Source organism: Pseudopodoces humilis, chromosome 2 (assembly GCF_049639895.1).
Source record: "Pseudopodoces humilis isolate 2021_Gansu_Grassland_sample_001 chromosome 2, ASM4963989v1, whole genome shotgun sequence".
NCBI lineage: Eukaryota > Metazoa > Chordata > Aves > Passeriformes > Paridae > Pseudopodoces > Pseudopodoces humilis.
The window spans coordinates 38,703,138-38,722,571 of NC_142201.1; the positions used below are offsets into that span (position 1 = coordinate 38,703,138).

The following is a 19,434-nucleotide window of genomic DNA, read 5'->3' on the forward strand; positions in this document are numbered from 1 at the left end:
CGTTTATATTCTCATATGGATTTAAAGTGTATAAATATTATGGGGGATGGGGAGAGAAGAAAGTAAAATAAATAAATTCAGGAAAATGTTCTGTATTTTTAGCAGTGGAATCTGGTAGTGGATGCAGTTCTCAATTAGTACCTTAGAAAACATAATTCTTTTTAGAGAGCATTATTGCATTAAAAATGTGTACTGGTTTATCAGAAAAGCGTGTGGCTATGTGTATGTTCTCTTAGCCACATTCAGCTCTCTTCAAAAAGACATCCACCAGAATAGCATTCTTTAGGGACAGTGTTTCAGGGTTGACAAGAACATTAAACCATATTATAATTATCTCTTCAATGAAAACACGGCTTTGTAGTGGAGGCAATGCACGGTCCTCAAGGCGAGTGTTATTAGGCTGTATGTGTTTTCTTGGAAGGAGATTCATGGAAAGAAAAAAAGCTTTATAATTTACTGCAAGGAAAAAAATACAGAGTACATGTCATGCATAGCAAAAGGGATTTTACAAAGAAGGCACTAAGTTGAGTGCCTCACTTATCTTCAAGAATGCTTCTACATAATAAGTGTGGGGATTGGTTTAACACAAGCTACAATATAGATATAACACACACATACAATTCCCTGTGACCATTCATATAGATAACTGCAAAAAAATTGTCTATAAAGTAAGGTGAATATAAAGCAATTGCCTCCTGTGACATAAATGGGTTCTGTCTCATTCTTTGAGAGGCCACCACAGAATACATTCTTATGGCAGTGCAGATAATAAAATCTGTTATTCTTAATGTGAATACAAGGATTTTCTAACCCATCTTCCACATTCAAATTACAGTTTTCTCAAAGTAATCTGAAATTATAAAGTATGAGTTCTGAAACAGTAAGCAAAGTTACAAACTGCACCAAGAAGATTCTAATATGCTCATAAATGAGCATTATTATATTATATTATAATAAATATTATATATAATAAATAAATAAATAAATAAATAAATAAATAAATAAATAAATATAAAATAATATAATAAATATTATATTTATTTCTTATACATACTATCCACACACGCACATTTGGATTTATTTATTCACATTAAAAAATAAAAAAAATACTATCGATTTTTAATACTGTTGAAAATGCCTGAATTGTTTTAAACCAGGAATTTTCTTCTTGTTTGTGAAAATGAGATTGCAAATTTGTTTTCTTTAGTATGTTGGCAAGTGGATAGATTTAAATTCCTTAAAATGGAATGAACTAGGGGAAAGAAACAAATAATGTTAACCAACAGTTATATACATCCTGAACACAGCAAATACTGACAGTATTATGAAAATCTTGTGTTAATGAAGAATTAATTGTAAAGCTGTAGCATTTCAGTTGTGTGCAGGCAGGTCCAGGCACACGCACGCATAAACACAAAAGACAGCAGCCCCACTAAACAGCTACCAAAAATATACCAAATTGGCCTAATACTAGACACAACAGCTTGAGCATTTGTAGGAAAAAAAAGTCAGAAACTCACCAAATTTTGGTTTTAAAAGCATGCTAGGTATCCAGCGAGAGAGCATTCGGAACAGTCAATTACTTTCACATTTTGTCCCAGGACTTTAAAAGTTAAAGGCATAGTTCTGCCAATTGTGAGATGCCCCATCCAGCACAGACCACCCACAACTACTGATTTTCCATCTGGTGAACAAAACAGACATCTCCCTAATTATTTTTAAAAAGGTTTTTTTTTCTAACATACTTCCTTTATTTGTCTGTGACCTGGAACTTAATGGAAAACCTGGTAGATGCCAACCTCATTTCTTGTAATGAAGCATCTTATTTTTCCTACTTTAAGCATGCTTATTTAAAGGCTTTTTAATAGAAAGTTATTACCTAAGCTGATCTTTGATAGGACCTAAATTACTAAATAGTTTGAAATTAGAACAACTTTATATTGAACCCTAAATGTTCTAGTTAAATATTAACCGTTAAAAGTCCTTATCTTAAATCAGCATATTAAAACAGGAAGCAATGAGGTTTACAGTCTCATATGCTGGGTTCCCATATTGCCAGTGTCAAAATTTATGCCTTTTTTCAGCAATATGGTTGCCATTGCCAGCACCACACTTATAAATGCCAACTGTAATTAAAATCTGGCACCTTATACAAGCATTAAACATGCCTACAGATTAAAAAAAAAAAAATCTTTATTTTAAAATACTCATTGCAGCATATGCAGGCTTAAAAAAAAGTTCTTCTTCTGCCAGTTTTAGAAACATCACAGGAAAAAGAAAAATCAAGGTCCAAGTTGTCCTGAAAATCAGTCCTAAGAAACCTAAATACTGTGCTAAATTTCACAGTGGATGTATTTGAGGGAGGGATGGCAAAATCTGGATTTTCACTTGAAAGAGGTTGCAAAGAAATAGCATATTTAAAAATCTGGAGCCTGGGCAGTCACACAGGGCAGGTAACACACAGCCTTTATCTCAGCGCCCTTTACACTGGCGGTTACAGTTCAATAAAGATGTAAAGCCTCATCGCTGTCACAGTGAATGCCCAAGCAGGGCTGTGATCCCAGAGCCCAGTAAGGGAGGCTGCAGAGAAGAACAGAGGCTAGGATGAATCCATAGCCTGTTCATCTTAATAGTTTTGGGGATGTAAACATGATCATCTGGGCTTTTCATCTCTTAAACACCCATCATTGCTGTACTGCTGTGCCTTCAGTAGTGAGCACCAGGATGGGTGGCCATTTAAGAAAAAACCTCTCCCAGGCTTCTGTCAGCAAGAGAATTGATCGGCAGGGGGCTACTGGAGGCTCAGAACATGTAGAGGGCTACTTTGGGAAATAACCTTGGGGAAAATGGGGAGGTGGGGGTAACAGGCCATTCTACCCAGCAAAATGTCCAGTCATAAATTCCTTTTCTACTTCCTAATGTGCTACTTCTAAGTAACACAGCTGTCTTATGGACCTGCTGGAGATGAGGAACCCATGTTCTTGAGAGCTTAAGACCTAAAGACGCTACCCAGGCACACAGCAGCAGGTGCACAAATGGGGCATGCAATGCAGCACCCTGAAATTGCTTCTTAGTCTGGAAGAACTGCACCAAGCACTGGTCTCTATTGCTCCAGTAATTCATCTTGGCTAAGAGGTGAGGAAGAGTCATCCAGCCACACCGTCAAGTAAATTGCTGGAAAAAGACCACCTCTTAGAAACCCAGCACCACCTGGGGACTCTGTTTGTGGGGAATTGCCAAAATTATTTTTAAACAGCAACTTTAAAGCAGTGTTCTTCAAAGCAATTTGATGATGGGTTATGAATTGGCATTTACAGGAACAGCTTCCAACGTGACCAGTAGATGGAGAGGAACCATGATGGCTCTGTCCCAGCGCTTGGGACACCATGGACCAAAGGCAGCAGGACTCAGAAGCGTCTCTGCCGCAAAGGCGTGATGACCGAGACACTCCATCGTGTCCTCCGTACCTCTTTCTGCTGGTGCCTGAAGCAAGATTTTTTCTCGTGATCCTAGCAGCAGAAGAGGTAATTAAATTTCATTGTAGGGTGTCCTGTGTACCAAATGTTTATGGACAGGACTGAAAAATTGTATCCTCACATTTTCTTGACATCGTTTTCTTGGCTGAATTTCTGAATCCCTATGTCAAGTTTGCACTGCTGTTTATGTCCGCTTGTAGGTACTTCAGTTATTGATGACTTTCAGCAGGATTAAATCTTTCAAGACACTTTTCTTAAAAATAAACTAAACTACCAAATGGGAAACCTTGAGTTAGATAATTAATTTGAAGTGTGTTTTCCCATGTAAGGATTTTAGTTATTTTCTTGGAGAAAGGTTAATTCTCAGTTTGTAACCACTAAAGTATGTTGCCTTGTAACTAAATATAGCTTTTACACTAAATTTGGCACTTCTTATTGCTAGCCAGAAGGACAGAGTAGCTCTGCTGATATATATTTAAACTTTTCTATACCTCATTATACATTTTTTTCAGATTAATTTTACTGTTTTTATTAGAAAACCACGTATGGCACAATTCTTATTTACTAGCTGATCTCTTTGTGTTTACTTAGGGTTTATGTTTCTTTGGATGAAAACTGGAATGCAATTCGAAATGTAATGAGACAGTTTATTGCTTGCATAGCCCTATCTGAGAGAGGCTAGACTTGTAAAAAATTGTGATTAGATTTAAAAATTGATCTATTAAAATAACTTGGAATTAGCCAGAATTAGTACCAACCTAGTATTTGGTCTTAATATCCTCCAATATTGTAGTATTAGCAAATCTAATCCTCTCATAATTAGCTTTTATTCACAGACTGGTAGAGAAGAACAAGCTTTTCTGCTTCTTTCAACTCCCAATTGGTCAAGTTTGAATAAATTAGTCATTTAACTGAGCTAATTGAATATCCTGAAGAAAATATTCTCTTGGTACTTGCAGAGGAGGCTATTGATCTCAAAAGCCAACACAATACTTCAAACACTTTGGGCTTCCAGAGTTTAGATTTTGACTTTCACCAGCTGAATGGTTCGACCTACAACCTGGAAGCACTTTTTCTATTTTGGTTGGGGGTGGGGGATTATTATTTAAACAGATTAAAGTAAATTTAGGATTTTTTATAATTTGAATAGGTATATTTTAAAAAATAAATACACCCAGAATAAATTTTGAAAACCGTTTTTCTTATTTATTTCTTGATCACAAATTTGTTGCTATCTTACCGACTTCAGCTCTCTGCTTATCACTTAGTTCCAGAATTTTTTCCTTTAATGGAGGAATATGCCAGCATTACCATTACTGGGGGCAGAAAGCAGCAAGACCTACATCTCATGTATTTTATATAAAGATGCCAGAACATAATTTTTATCAGTTGTAAACAGGCTGAAAATGGTCTGAAAAATAATCTGGCAGTGTCCAAAGTGTTAGAAATTTTCAATGTCTTTCTTTCCTAAACTAATTCTCTTCATGGTTGTGGAGTGGAGACATCCTGCAGGCACCACTCTTCACACTGCAGATCTTATCAGGCATTACAACAGATCAATCTGGCAAGGAGCATATATTCCTGTTGCTGAAGCCAAGGCCTACCAACATATCTGCAGTTTACAATACCAGAAAGGCCCTAACTGTTGCTGGCTTGCCCCAGCAAGTTTATGCTTAGGTTTAAAACCATTTAATTTTGCCATTACCATTGCGTAATCAATGTAATTTATACAGTCGTAGATTAAAATAACAAGCCAAAACTATCATGTCTATATTTTTGTGCTATTTGTTGGTCATGTTTTCAGGTTAACATACCATTTTCCAGGCAAAAGTGCTTAAAGAAGCTATAAAAAATACTCAAAGCAAAAATGCCCTAAGAAATGCAGCCCTTTGAAAGCCCATTCATTTTCTAGTTTATCGTGTTCAGGAATACCAGTGCTGAGTTTCTGTGGGAAGACAAGCTGCCAATGGCATGTGTCTTAGATGATGGTACTGACATTAAAGACAAGGTTGACTTAACTGAGCTCTGTATCATTTCAGATATACTCAAAGGAAATCCATTGTGACTGCATAAAGATCATAAAGTGCACTTCAATTTTGTCTTAGAAATTACAAATCTGGAAATGCCAAGTCAACTTGCACACCCTGAATGTGTCCTTGTGCAAGCACTGGGTCACTGTGTTTTCCTTTCCTTTTATTCCTTTTTTTTTTATATTATTTGTTGTGTATAAAACTTGTTTCTATTAATTCCAAATTACTGCATCTAGACAAGGTTTTCCCTATTTTAAGGTTCTCTACTGGAATGAAAAGAAATGTTAGGAAATGTCACACCACTTTTTTTGTAAGTAATTTTCATTTCTTTCTTATATTTACCTGGCCAGATGAATGTGAAATGGGGCTTGAGAGCACTCAAAAGGGGAAGGCAGCATTGCTCAGGTTCTGTTTGGCAGAGAAGGTAAAGTATGTAGGTGAAAAGGAGCCCCTTTGAATTTTAGCCTGAGAAAGTTTATAGCATCAAAAGCTCTGACACCAGGCTTCCCTACCTTCCAATTGGACGTGATCCAATGCAACCAAATTTCTAGAGAGTCAAAGAGTTTATGTGGATCCAACATTGCAGACAAAAAAGAAACTTTTCCTCCTAAAATGAGACTCTTCCTCCTTAGTTAGAGAAAGGAGGACAAAGACAAATTCAACCTGTACCCCCTCTGTAGGGCACCACAGCCTTTTTACCCAAAGATGGGCGCTGTTCAGCATGCTGTGCTTCATGTGCTGTGGAAGCAACTGGTGTAAACTGGTGAGCAAACAGCACACATATCAAACCATCCACACTGAAAGACATGGATGTGCTTAAATTTAAAGCACAACAAAAGTAAAGAAACACATGGCAAGAGAGGGACTCTCAAGCTGAAAGTGTGTCATGGGTGAGAAAACACATTTAACCAATAGCAGAAACAAAAGGGAAGGGAAAAAAATCCCAGAGGAGCAAAGTCCAACCCACTGAGAGAGACAGAGATTTTTGGCATCAGTCTGCCTTTTGTAGAGCAGTTACTGGCTCCACCAAAATTTGGCTGATGGGCTTCCTTACAGCATGTGGATGTACCTTGCACAACAGCCCTGCTGGGCTGGCAGGTGAGTAAAATTCTGTGAAAGAGGGTAAGAGAAGAAAAATGCAGAAAGATAAGAGCTTTTCTTACCCAACATTATTAACTTTCAGAACTTCATTCAAAAAATAACTGGAGAAGATTCCTGCAAAGACAAAAGTGCAATCCAAGGGAAGGATCATCTTAGGAGGAAACTGCAGAATTATGCTTTCTGAACCAGCCAGGCTAAACTGGATACAGTGCTCTTCATCTTGAGATAACCTCTCTTGCAGCAGGCCACCACAAGAGGTTATCCTGTAGCTCTAGAAATACCAGCATCACAATGTGTAAGAAAACAATGCCTCTAATTAAAAATGTCATTGCATATTTTCATTATTTATGGGTACTGTGAAACATGTATCTCAAGGAGTAAGTTAAAGTAGGGCACAAAAGGAACATGTGCCTTTGGAAAATCATGTACTACCTCTTCTGCACTGCTTCTGTGGGGAAGTACTGAAAAGCTCATTCCCGTGGGTCTCAGGCAGAGCTGGCACATCAGGAGAAAACACCAGCCCACGCCGAGTTGATTTACACAATGTCACATCTCTTTTCCTGTGAATTAAGCTAGAAAAAGATTTACTCCATGGTTTGAAATCTGGCTGGAGGAGAGATGGACTCAGGGCAGCAGTCCCTGCTCAGAGCACCATTTCATTGGATTGTGGCAGGTAAGTAGCAAATACATTTTTTTTGTTATTCAACAGATGTTTGCTGGTTACAGTGAAACTGCCAGAAAGGTCAAAAACTTGAATGTCCTTACAAATTAAACTGCCTTCTCATACTCATGATTATTACTTATCTGCTCTAGGTCAAGAGAGGGAAAAAATGTGGAAAAAATCTTGGCTCTCCATTGCCACTGAAGCAGTGGCAATAACAGAAAAACCTCAGGCTGCAGATGGGCTGCCCAAGTGCAAATTTTTACAAGCCCTAAAAACTTACTCTGTACATGAAGTTTCAAAAACTGAAGATGAATTACATGGTTTTTTTTGCACACTTCCTATTTCAATTATATCTACTTCTAATACTATTCTTTTCATAAAGTTACTGTTGTTCTCACCACACAGCACACCAAGAATCATTAAAATCTGAGTAAGTCCTGTTTGTTGTTTGACATGATTTATCTATTTATCTAAGCCCATGTATTCCCCAGGAGAAATGGCAACACATTAGTTCCCTCCTGCCCAAGCAAAATAGAAACACTTTGTATTATATTACATCATATCATAAACTTTGGTAACCAGTATTTCCCTTCACAAAAAACCACACATGTTGCCCTCTGCCTTTAGCAGGCACACATGGGTTCCAACTGGCTGCCATTAAGTTTCAGGTTTTAAAACCTGCAAACAAACATACGATAGAAGTTAAAATGATGCACTGCTGCTAAATTTGCTGTGTGTACTGCAGGAGGATGGTCTGAAAAAAACATGTTAACAGTTCAACATTTAAACAAAAATAAACAAACTAATTAAAAATAAAATAAAGAGAGGGATTATTTTGAGTTTGTATTTTCTATCTGCTACATCTCATTTCTCCTCATTTAACTATCTGTCCATACTAAGAACACAATCAGCCAAGACTTTAAGTGAATAGGATCAGTGAGATAAATTTTGGGACACAAAGCAATGGGAGCCTTTTATTTCTGTTCTGTGCAGTTAAGCTGCTGCAGGGTGAGGTGGGAGCAGGCAGCAAAGCCAGGGGGTGTGAAGGGGATTGGCCATTAACTTATCAGTTCCAGGCCTTAGCTTTCTAATTGACAACCTCAGGGCTACTTTCATCACTTGTCGACTTCAAACCCACACTCAATTTTTCCTTTAGATAATGATGCAACTATAACATAACGGTGTTTCTGACATATTGCAGCATGTAGCAGTAGGATGATTTCTTCAGTAGCTTAGTTTAACTGGAAAGTAAAAAAAACCCAACTGTTAAATGGTTTTCACATCTATCAACTTCTCAAAAAAACCCAGTCAGTAAGAAAACAAATTTTATACTTCCAGTATGCTGAAGTCACTGTTTGGTGCTGATCCAACCCCAAGCACCTTCAGTGCTTTGGTATCACTAGAGATTTAACAAAACAAGTGAATATTTAAGGCAATAAGCCCGCAAAACATGCATTCATATATAAAGCCTAAATAAAGGAACCCACAGAACAATAAATTCCCCAAAAATGTCATTAAAAATATATATTAATGACATGCCATCTAGAAACCTTATGTCCTTCACAAAGGATTTCCTTTCACAAAGAAAATAAAGAAATAACAAGTGTTCTGTCACGGACACATCCCTACAGAGAACCAGAAAAACCTGACTTGCGTCCCCCACAGAAATCTGAGCAGTGTCTGAAGGCAGCCAAGCCATTTATGCACAGTAAGGTCCCCAGGTAAGTATATTTATCACATTTGGATCATAAATTTTAAAAATACTAAATTTTGTCAAGTAACAGCACGTCAGCAGGCAGCAAAGTACCTGGCTCTATCATAAACAGTCACATAACTGCCTTTTAATAGTGGATATAAAGGTTTGAGTCCTGCAGTCGGCTCTGCAAAGGCCTGGGGTCACAATGAGCTCAGTGCAGTGTCTGGGCCCTGAGCAAGTCAATCCAGGCAACAAAAGCAGCATCAGAAAATGGAATACTACTGATGTGCTTCCAAAGCTCCTGCATGATCCATGTGAGGAAGGATGACAGGCTGGATACCACACTACACAGCCAGGTGCTGCTGGAGAAGGTGTGCATAAACAGGCAGGTGTGGAACTAATCCAGATTAACAAAGCAAGGATGCTGCAGGCAGACTCGATGTGCAGTCAGCTTGTGTCCACTGGCATTTGGGCTCTGATGATGCAAATGGGCACCCAGGTAACTTCAGTCACAGGACATTAATGTGGCCATGAACAGTTGGCTTATTCTGGCCTGACTGGAAAAGGTGAGCCCCAGCCATTTAAGATTACAGATACGGATGGCTCATTCCAGGCAGCAATTGCTACATTTTGGTCATAAATTTTAAAACAAGAGCTCCAGCTCTTATTTGAGGATTAACAGGGGAGCAGGTAAGAAAAGCAACACCTGCTCTGAGAAAAAACACTGAGCTCAGTGTTTCCTTGGGCTGCCTTTCAGGCTTTCTAAGTCCATAAAGTTGCAGCATATTGTGAATTTTGCAGATTACATTGCCTGTTCACGGTTGTAACAATGGCATGTCACCATATCACCCCCTTTCAAGTGCTGTACACGCTGCTACTTCTTCTCAAACAATAAAGAGGCAGGAGCTCTCCCTACAAAATGCCTGGCCCATATCATGGGCAAATGTCACCAGCTGCAAAATATTATTAAAAAGTCAGGACAGACTTATTTTATAGCCAAATTAACAGCTCAGCAAAACAGCGAGCTGTAACAGGGAAGACAGTAAGTCCAACAGCTGGGCAGTTCAACTGCTAAGGTTTTTACTGGGATCATTGCCCGAGATGTTTTGGGAAAAAAGAGCTATCAACACAAAAAGTGTGAAAACCCAAGTTATTACATGAAATAATAAAGGCAGGTGTTTTTTCCATTTTTTTAAATCAAACCCCACCATCTTTGCAGTTTTGCCTCTCCAAGGCTGCAAGCAGCAGTACAAACCAGCTCCCTTTCAGGGTTTGGAGCATGGGTTTTACAAGCCTGTTTTGCCTTCCTGCAGGCACTTTGAGCTTATAAATGGCACCTTTCAGTGTCCTGAATTATGAAGGGCAGCTAGTCCTGAATTCTCCTGTCGCTTAATGATCTCACATAAAATGAGGTCCACAAAAGTTTTACTACCGCTGCAGTTCAAATTCGCAGGTGAAGAACCACCAGGGAAAGGATGTGGACATCTATTGCTTTCCTAATTTTCCAGGTGCAAGAAAGTTTCACACTTGGACTTGAACAATTAGTTACTCTCAAAGTGATGCCTGATCTAAATAAAAAGACTTCACTATGTTCCCCTGATAAGCACTGGGAAAATCCAAGGGGAAACCACTTGAGAACAACACACAACATCTAACTAAGGTCAAAAAAAATTAGGTTAGAAAGACCCTATCTAAGTATTTATTAGTCTTTTTATTGCACCTAATATTTTTCATTTTTCACAACTAAGTATATCTGACACTTGAGGATTATAGATAATATTTAATTAAAACATTGATTGGTTCTGCCCTTATTCTGGTAATAATATGCAGTGTTTGAAAAATATACTGTACCTTAGCAGTATGAATAAAAAGTCAAAAGAAATTCTTTTCAAAAAGAGAAAGGGTTTTGTTTGTTACAAATTATTTCTGCATTTATATAAAGATTTAACGATTCATGGCATGCCAAATACAGTGCTAATGAGCTTTGAGTTGTGTTTTTCATTTTTGTTAGAACTTTTTTCCTGCTAAAAACAATTACTAGAGGCCATTCAAATGCCACTGCATAAACCAGGAAACCTAGTAAAACTGCAGGTAAAATTGGTATTTTGTTTCAAGTGTGGCTCAGGAGTCCAATTCACTTGTTGGTGAGCTAAGTATTTCCAATAGCACCTACAACTCCTTCAAAAATGGAAGCCAGGTAAGATGCTTTTTAAAAAAAAAATTCATTAATAAAAACCAAAAATTAAAGAGTGTAAGCTTACCATTTAATTCCTGCCTTCCGAGGATGAACATTTTAGCCTTTCTGCTTTCTTCTCCACTTACCAATGAAAAGTAGATAAACAAGCAGAAATATAAGCTCTTAATTCTCAGCACCTCTCAGAGGACACACATGCCCATAGGAGCTTAAAAACCTTCCTGGGGAGCATTATTAATCTTGCTGCTAACAGCACAGAATTTTTAAAGCCTATTAAAACACCTAGTCATAGACATGCAAGTCTTGCTTTTCAGCAAGAAACAAACAAAAAGTCAGTGGAAATTATGCCAAATTAACTTTCATCATTCAGTTACACGCATCACTGCCCACCTCAACTACTAACTAGATACCAAACACTGTCCTACAACAAACCTTGCCATCTACCACATAGAGTAGTTTGAGTTGGAAGGCACCTTTAAAAGTCAGCTAGTCCAACCCCTTGCCATGGCCAGGGGCATCTACACTAGATCAACTACTCCATATGTTGATGCTTCAGTCTAATGGAAACCCTACTTTGACCTTGCTATGTCCTTGACCTTGCTCCTCCACCTCTGCCTTTGGGCCTAGGAATATTTTCACAAACCTGAAAATAATTCCAACTGCCTTCTTCCCAGGGTGTAGCACTCCTACCTGGCTGCAGCCAAGCTGCTGACCATTTACACCACTGCAAATCAAGCTACTATTAATCCCTTGGACTTCAGTCTTCCAAGTAACATGTGCGTTACTCCAAAGGCTTTCAGATGACTTTTTAACTGAAAACATCCAGGATATTGGGGGTTTTAACAAATCATCATAGCTATTGCCCAGCAGCTGATAAGGCTGAAGTTAATTAATGTTGCCAGGAAATAGAAATACAGCTGTGATGAGCTAGTCTTGTTATGCCCATATTCAATATTTCCCCTCCTTTCCTTGAAGAGCATTTCACCAACTTAACAAAAACCATAGAAACAAACACAACCCCCCCGACTGGATAGGCTGAGTGGATGAAGGATATTCACACTACCTCACCCCACTCTCCCATTCACCCCCACAAAAATCACACTGACAATATCAAGAGTGGGGAATCAAGCCCCTTTATTACCAAGTCCACAGCAGATAAAGCAGCAATTGTGCTTATACAGTACTGGAAGTGTAGCTACAACATAGCGTGACAGCTTGTTAGTGTTGAAAATATATAAGCTCTTTGTAATTTGAAAATATATAAGCTCTTTGTAATTGTGCCTTTGGAATGCCATCTGTCTTGAATTAACGTCCACCTGGGATCATGTTTCGATGACCAATATGGACAGATTACTAGAACTTTAAAACCTTGCTTTCTTTGTAATTGACATTTAAACTGTTTGAAGTTTCTCATTAAGTCCTTTTTTACAAATTAGGTGCAGATGTATAAAGCTAAATGTACAGTACTAAGGGAAATTAGGTCACCTGAATGCTCAGTAATAAAATGTATCAACTGTTTAAGTGCAATGAGTACATTAAAATTTAGAGATCAACTTTATGCCCCAAATTCTTCAAAGTTTCATCGTTCCCCTTTCATTGCTGCAGAGCCCCTGATGCCAACCATTTTTAATTAAAAAGACAGAGAAGAAGGCGGGTTTGGCCACGTAGCCAATGACAGCTGGACAGTCCTGTCCCGCAAAGAGCTAGAGAAGGAAGAGCAAGCAGCCACAGAGATACCCATTTCACAGGGACAGGCAAATCCTATTTACACCAGTGATGCCAGGAGATTTAAAGAGCACAGGGAGACCTGAGAAGTAAATATAGGTCCCACCAGAATAAAAGGGAAAATATATGAAGGAGACTTGTTCAACATCCCGGGAGCTAAGTAACCACAATCTGACCTCCAGATCCACTTGCAGTCGAAGTTCTGTAGACCTGCTGTGCTCCTCAGCCTTGTGGGGCAGAAGAAGGAAGTGCATAAAAGGGCAGTGGCTGTAGAAACACCTCCACGCACAGCCCGGCTGACAAAATAAGAGCAAATTGAGTATTTCCCCTTTCCAAATAAGGAGGTTCAGAACTCAGGGATGTGTGAGAAAGGGGTTCCAGGAGAAACCACTGCCAGAAGCTCACATGATATGCAGAGGACAGGACGAGATACACGGAGGTTCATCAGCAGAAATTCTACAAAGCTCTTAGCATCAAGGGGCTTTTACCTGCCAGAATGGCTCTTAAGAGACGTCAAGTACAGCAGCCCAAGCTCCCCAACAGGTATGAAAACTCCAGGGGCCTCACCCACACAGCCTTGATGAGTAGCCAAGAAATACTGCACAAATGTGTGCAAGCTCAACAGTGGAAGGCACTGAGCACCCACCAAGGGAACACACACCCTCCTTTCCCATGCAGGGCCACCAAGCAGGGGTGGCACTGGACCTCAAGATGCCATCCCACATTTGGCAGTGCTTAAACAATGCAATCACACACACAGGTTCTGTGGAAGGTCCATTAACCTTCTCTCCTGGAGAAAGGCCTCTCACTCTGAGTTAGGGCACCATCTACATAAAATGCACAAATTCAAATCGTTTTGGCCCCACAGCTAGCACATCAGTTCTGGAAACGACGCCAGGATGTGTACCCAGGCTCTCTGCTCATAAGCATGAAAAGCAGTCTTCTCTTAAAAGCTGGTAAACCAGTCCAATACTGTCAACCAGATCTGTTTTTGTCTGCTTAGACTGCATTTGTGTGCTTAGACTACTCTTAAGCAGAGTGTCTTCAGTACCACTACCTATTACAATGATTTTAAATTCTCACTTTCTGTTCACATCCCCTTATAAGCCTATTCTGGTAAGCTACTAAAACTCCTGGCAAAAGAAGTGTAAACTTTTAACTGGATACGTTTCTGCTGCTCCTGAAAAACACCCAAGCAACTCTGCTGTGAAATCGTCCATGCTTCTGCTTGCAAGACGAACAGCAGGCTCCCACTGGTATCAGAACAGGAGATTCTGGTTTCCTCATCCACAGGGTCTTTCTCCAGTGCTCATAAACATCTTCAGTTTGAAGAGGAATTCAGAAAAAAGCTGTATTTTTAAAATAAATAAGAATTGAACCAGCCATTTGTAAGCAAACCTCAACACCTGTGAGAGAATAAAACCTGGCTGATACAACACAGCAAGATAACATTTTCCAGGAGAGGACAGCCCAAGTAATTTGCAAAAGGAATGAGACGGAGGAGTAACTAATTTGCCATGCATATGAAACAAGAAAGGCTTCTAAGGAAGATGTATTTGTACTCAGTTCTGTTTGCTCACACATTTTATGAATTCTGGTTTTCACCTGGGTAACGAGTTTGCAAAGGCAGGTACAGGACCACACAGGACTGTCCAGAACAGCACAAGCAGACCAGTTGAGGTGCCAGTGGTGATTAGCTGGACACACTCAGCTTTGCACCCTGCTTCTCATTAGCATTAATTATTCATCATCATACCTCTGCTGCTGCCAGGATGAAAACTGGTTTGGGCAGTAGTTTCACAGTCCTTAATTCCAACTGTGAGTTACCAGAGTGCACAAGAGGGACCGTATATTGGCCCCATGTCTTTCTGCCAAGGGTAAAGGAGACCAGAGACCTGGTTGAGCAGAAAGCTGGAGCAGAGTGGACACGTAATATCTCCTTCACTATAAGACATCTCAATGTAACGTTAACCTGACAAAAATGTTTGAGTGAATTTGAAACACCAGAGACAAGACTCAGTTTTATATCGTGCTTCATCTGGCCTAGCAGCGATGGCTGATATCGCTGATATCGCACACATGCCCTCACACACAGTCCAGTGAAGCTGATTACAAGGAAGACTTGGGCTCCATCAGGCCCTTCCCCAAAGACAGGATTGCAGTGCCAGCGACTCGATTAATGGTGCTCAGACTGTCCCCTCCCTCCCCAGTGTGACCTACTATCAGGTTCTCACCTCACCAGCAACACAACAATATTAGTTTAGGTGAACCAAAGCGACCTTGTAGAAAAGCAGACTCTGCACATTAGGCTCAACAATTCTGCCAGATAAAGTGTTTTTATCACTAGAAAGTCACACTTTCAAATAATTTTCACCCCGAGGCCATAATCTCGAAAGACACACTTAAAAATGTGTAGAACATAAAATGAGTGATTTTTTATTTTTTTTTATTTTTTTTAGAGGTTAAGGAAAGAAATCCCTCACAGACATAACACTATTGATATTCTTGGTCACAGCTCTGCCCACACTGAACAGGATCAGCTACTGGTAAGGACCACAATTCATGTCTTTCCATTTAAACCCTGCAGCAAAGAATAAAACTATTTCACAACTAACAAAGGGGAACCCTTTAATTTACTAGAACAATTTCAGCTCCCATTGCATTAGCACCCTCCAGTGTCCAACACATGAAAAACAACATCTTCACTAATTTACCAAGCAGACACAGATTTGGAGCCTGAAACACAAGACACAGGAGTGGTGGATTCCTGGGAGGGACAATGGCAATTGGTGATGAGAGAAGAAGCTCCTAAGGCTAGAAATTCTAAATGATATAGTCACAGTCTCTGAAGAAGACCTGACACGGGGTTAGTACTCGTCAGGTTCCTTTGTTCCTAGCAGGCATGCTGGTGTCTGCACCTTTGGCATGACAGGCTCTACGTGCCCGCACTGTATATTCCATACTCTGCAGCATTCCACTGAGAGATGGATGCTGCCTTTGGCTGATTTAGTACAGGGATGTGGGTATGGATCTGCCTGGAATATGCCATGTAAATTAATACATGTAATAAAACCTTCTTGTCATACATAGGTGAGGCAGACGTGCGCTTGGCTCGCTGAGGGCAAACAGGTGACCGTGCTTACATGTGCAATGCTTCTCTTACAGCGTAATCACCAAGCAAAGAGAGAACAACCAAAAAAACCAGCTGTATTTGTTACTAAAAAACAGCTGGATAATGAAGGGTTTTTTTAACTTTCTCCAATACAAAAATCTTTCACAGGCAGGGAGAGCCCAGTAGGCTCTGGAACATGGCAAATAAGAAAACCCAGCTCTGGGCACCTGCCTGATAGTGACATAAATACTTTTCTGGGCAGCACTGCTTCCCCCCAGCTTCACAGGGGCAGCAGCATGCACATGAAGAGAGGATGGCAGCAGCTGGAAACACAGCCACACCACATCGGAGGTACCCACTGTAATTAGGGTCCCAACCCAACAGCATGGCAGAGAGCTCCGTGGGACACAAGAACCACAGTCCAGAGCCAATGGCACCTGCCAATTCTTGCAAAAGACCAGGAAGCTGCTAATTAAATCCAATCAACATGTTCATTGATTGCTGACATCTGCAGTCATCCCTGTATTCTATCTCCCAAGTGCACACAGCCTAGCTCGAAGGTGAGCAAGGATTCCTCATGCCTCATCCTGCTCTGGTCTCTGACTGCTTGGTGCATTGCCCAAAATTCTGTGGTCTCTTCTTGCCCAGTGGCCTCTTGGGCTCCACAGCAGCACTGATAACAAGGAGTAAGCAAATCCCACCACAGGGAGGGAGTCATGCAAGGGTGTTGTGACACTTGGCAGCCATGTCCCAACCCACGGCAGCACCAGCCAAGGAAGCCCTTTCTGAGCCACAGCTGAAAGAGAGCCACCTCACCGCAGACATGCAGGCAGCCTCCTCTCCCAGCCCTGAACAGGTGCTGTGCGCACATAAATGTCATCATCCAGCTGCCCTCACACTCATACAGAGGTGTAGGCTCCTCTTCACCCCACAGTATGAATACTCAAAATTCCTCATGACCAGAAATAGCATGGCATAGAATTTATGCTTTTGCACAAATGTGGGGAAAAGAGGGCAAAAACAAGGGGGGAAAAAAGGCATGTACATGCATGCATCTTCTCCAGAAACTGGCTGTAAAAGTATGGTGAAGGAGCTAGGCTAGAAAAATAACCCTGAGCAGGAATGACTGACATGGACTTACTGGGCTCTTCACTGTGCCTCTAGCACAGCACAAAGCACTCCAGCTGTCCCTGAGGTTCCCCAAGAACACCAGCATCAATATTGCATGTTCACAGTAACATCTACGCTACAGTTTTACAGTCTGCATAGGCTTTTGTCACTCAGATATAAAATATTTACAGAACCATGGTCTCAGCAGAGAACGTGAGAATTTAAAGCTTTAAATATTGATATTAAAATGTATTAACACTTGATTGCCTTCCTAATATCAATACTAAAAAAAAATGTGTTCTCCTTCTAGCAGTGCTGTTGAAAACGTGCCTTAAATGAGCACAGACCCATCAATCACTCCCTTCGGCAGAAGTCACTCTGCCCCCCGGGAACACGCAGGCACATACCTGCAGGCAGAAAGCTGGACATCAAACCTACACACATCTCCAGGAGGGAGATGCAACAGAGCTTTTGTCTTCCGTGGCACTTGTCACTCGGAGCCTGATCCTGCACACTGACCTATACAGCCATCCTCTATTTAGAGCTTTTCCTAGCATCCCACCCGAAATCCATGCTATTTCTGACAGCTATTCACCCACCTGTGGGAAAGCACCTGGTGATTTCGGGCTCTTGACAAGTGGACACAGGTTTCCTACACAACCTTCCCTCATCCAGGCACTGCCATCACAGCAGCACGGGGACTCTGCACGCCCGGACTCACAGGGGGCTCGCAAGGCCCAGGATAAGGGATGCTGAGGGGGCGTCTGACAGCATCCCTGCTGAGCCCCGCTTCTGCCCACATCACCACTTATGCTGGGCCACCGACGGAGCAAGCGACACAGGACGTTCTTAAAACAAGGGGACAGCCAGCGGTGTGAATCCAGCCTACCTTGCCCCGGCTCCCCCTGTGGGAAATGGGGCACGGTGGCCCTGAGAAGCCCGCTCGGTCCGAGACTGGTGCACGAATGGGAAAGACCCAAGGTCACTCTCCAGGCAGGAGCTGCACCAAAGCGGACACAACCGGGCAAGGGCAATGCTCTGGGAACTGGAGGAATCACGGAACAGTTCTGAGTCGGAAGGGACCTAAACGACCGTCGCATTCCAACTCCCCTGCAGTGGGCAGGGACACCGTCCACTAGAGCAGGAAGTCGGCTTCCATTCCCACGCTGCCGGTGCCCGAGAGCCAGCCCCGCCGCGCCGGGCCCGGCCGCGCCCCCACACTGAGGGGGGATCGGGGGAGACCCCGGGCGCGGCTCCGGCGGGGGAGGGGGAGGCGGCGCCGGGGGTCCCGCGCCCCGCCCCGCCCGCGCGCGGCCCCGTCACTCACAGTCTCCACCTCCCCGCGCGCAGCCCGGCCCGCCAGCACAGCCCCGCCGCCATCGCGCCGCCGCCACACGCCCCGCGTTCCCATTGGCCGGGCCGCGACACGCCCCGCGCTCCTATTGATCATTCACGACCCGCCCCGCGTTCCTATTGGCTGTTCCGGTGGGAGCCCGCGGCACGCCCACACCGCGCGCTCGGCTCTGACGTCACGGCGGGGCGGGCTCCAGGAGCGCTCTGCCCCTGCTCCAGGGCCCGCAGCCTGCGGAGGCTCTTGTGGCTGGGATGCTCCAGCTCCGCTCCTCTCAGCGGGCAAGTGACCGCCGTGAGTAGGAATAGTTCGTTCGTGCAAAGGATAAAGAGACAAGACCAAAGATAACATGGGAAGTAGCAGTGGATGCGCTAGGAAAGAAACGAATTTGAGAAGAAAAGGGTCCGGAAAAAGAAATAGGAATTCTGATTCTATTTTCCATCAGTCCAAACTCAGACTGAGCATATAATATAATTTTCTTTGCCATGATGCTTGAATGAGACAGACCCACAAAGCATAATCCCAGCAAGCTCCTCAATACTGTGGATATTTCAGCTTCATTCCAAAGGACAGGAGCTTTGATCATGCCACCTCTCAGTCCCATCACCTCTCATTCCTGTCCTCCCACAACTGCTGAACATGTCCTGGGCATGAGAGAGAGATCCCCAAGACACTCAATTGCAACAGCTTTTATAAAAACAGGAGACGGATAATGAAACACCCCAAACCAGTGCCCCCGTTGCTTCAAAAACACAGGTTCACATCCACATAGGTTCATTGCAAGGCTTCATGGAAGGGCTTTTTGCTTTCCTAGAGTCATTGAGTTTTACCATATAACTTCGTTCTTTTCCTGAAATTCGGCTTTTCTTTGTCAGAGCTGTGTGAAAATTTTCTAATCTGGCTTAGCATCACTTTACTGGGGAAGTGGTGTCAGCAAAGCATGAGTTTCACCTCCTAGCAAAAATAAAATACGCT

At 41.9% G+C, this 19,434-nt stretch overlaps 1 protein-coding gene across 2 annotated transcripts in view; it reads right to left on the reverse strand.

Annotated features, from left to right (window-relative positions):
• The window catches only part of CLYBL (citramalyl-CoA lyase), a 163,505-nt gene extending 145,009 nt beyond the window's left edge, over nucleotides 1-18,496 (reverse strand). For both annotated transcript variants that reach the window (XM_014263033.2, XM_088051573.1), the window contains exon 1: nucleotides 18,436-18,496. In XM_014263033.2, the coding sequence (XP_014118508.2) occupies nucleotides 18,436-18,488 (53 nt within the window). In that variant the 5' untranslated portion in view covers nucleotides 18,489-18,496. The remainder of the gene's footprint in view (nucleotides 1-18,435) is intronic.
• Between the last annotated feature and the right edge of the window lie 938 nt (nucleotides 18,497-19,434).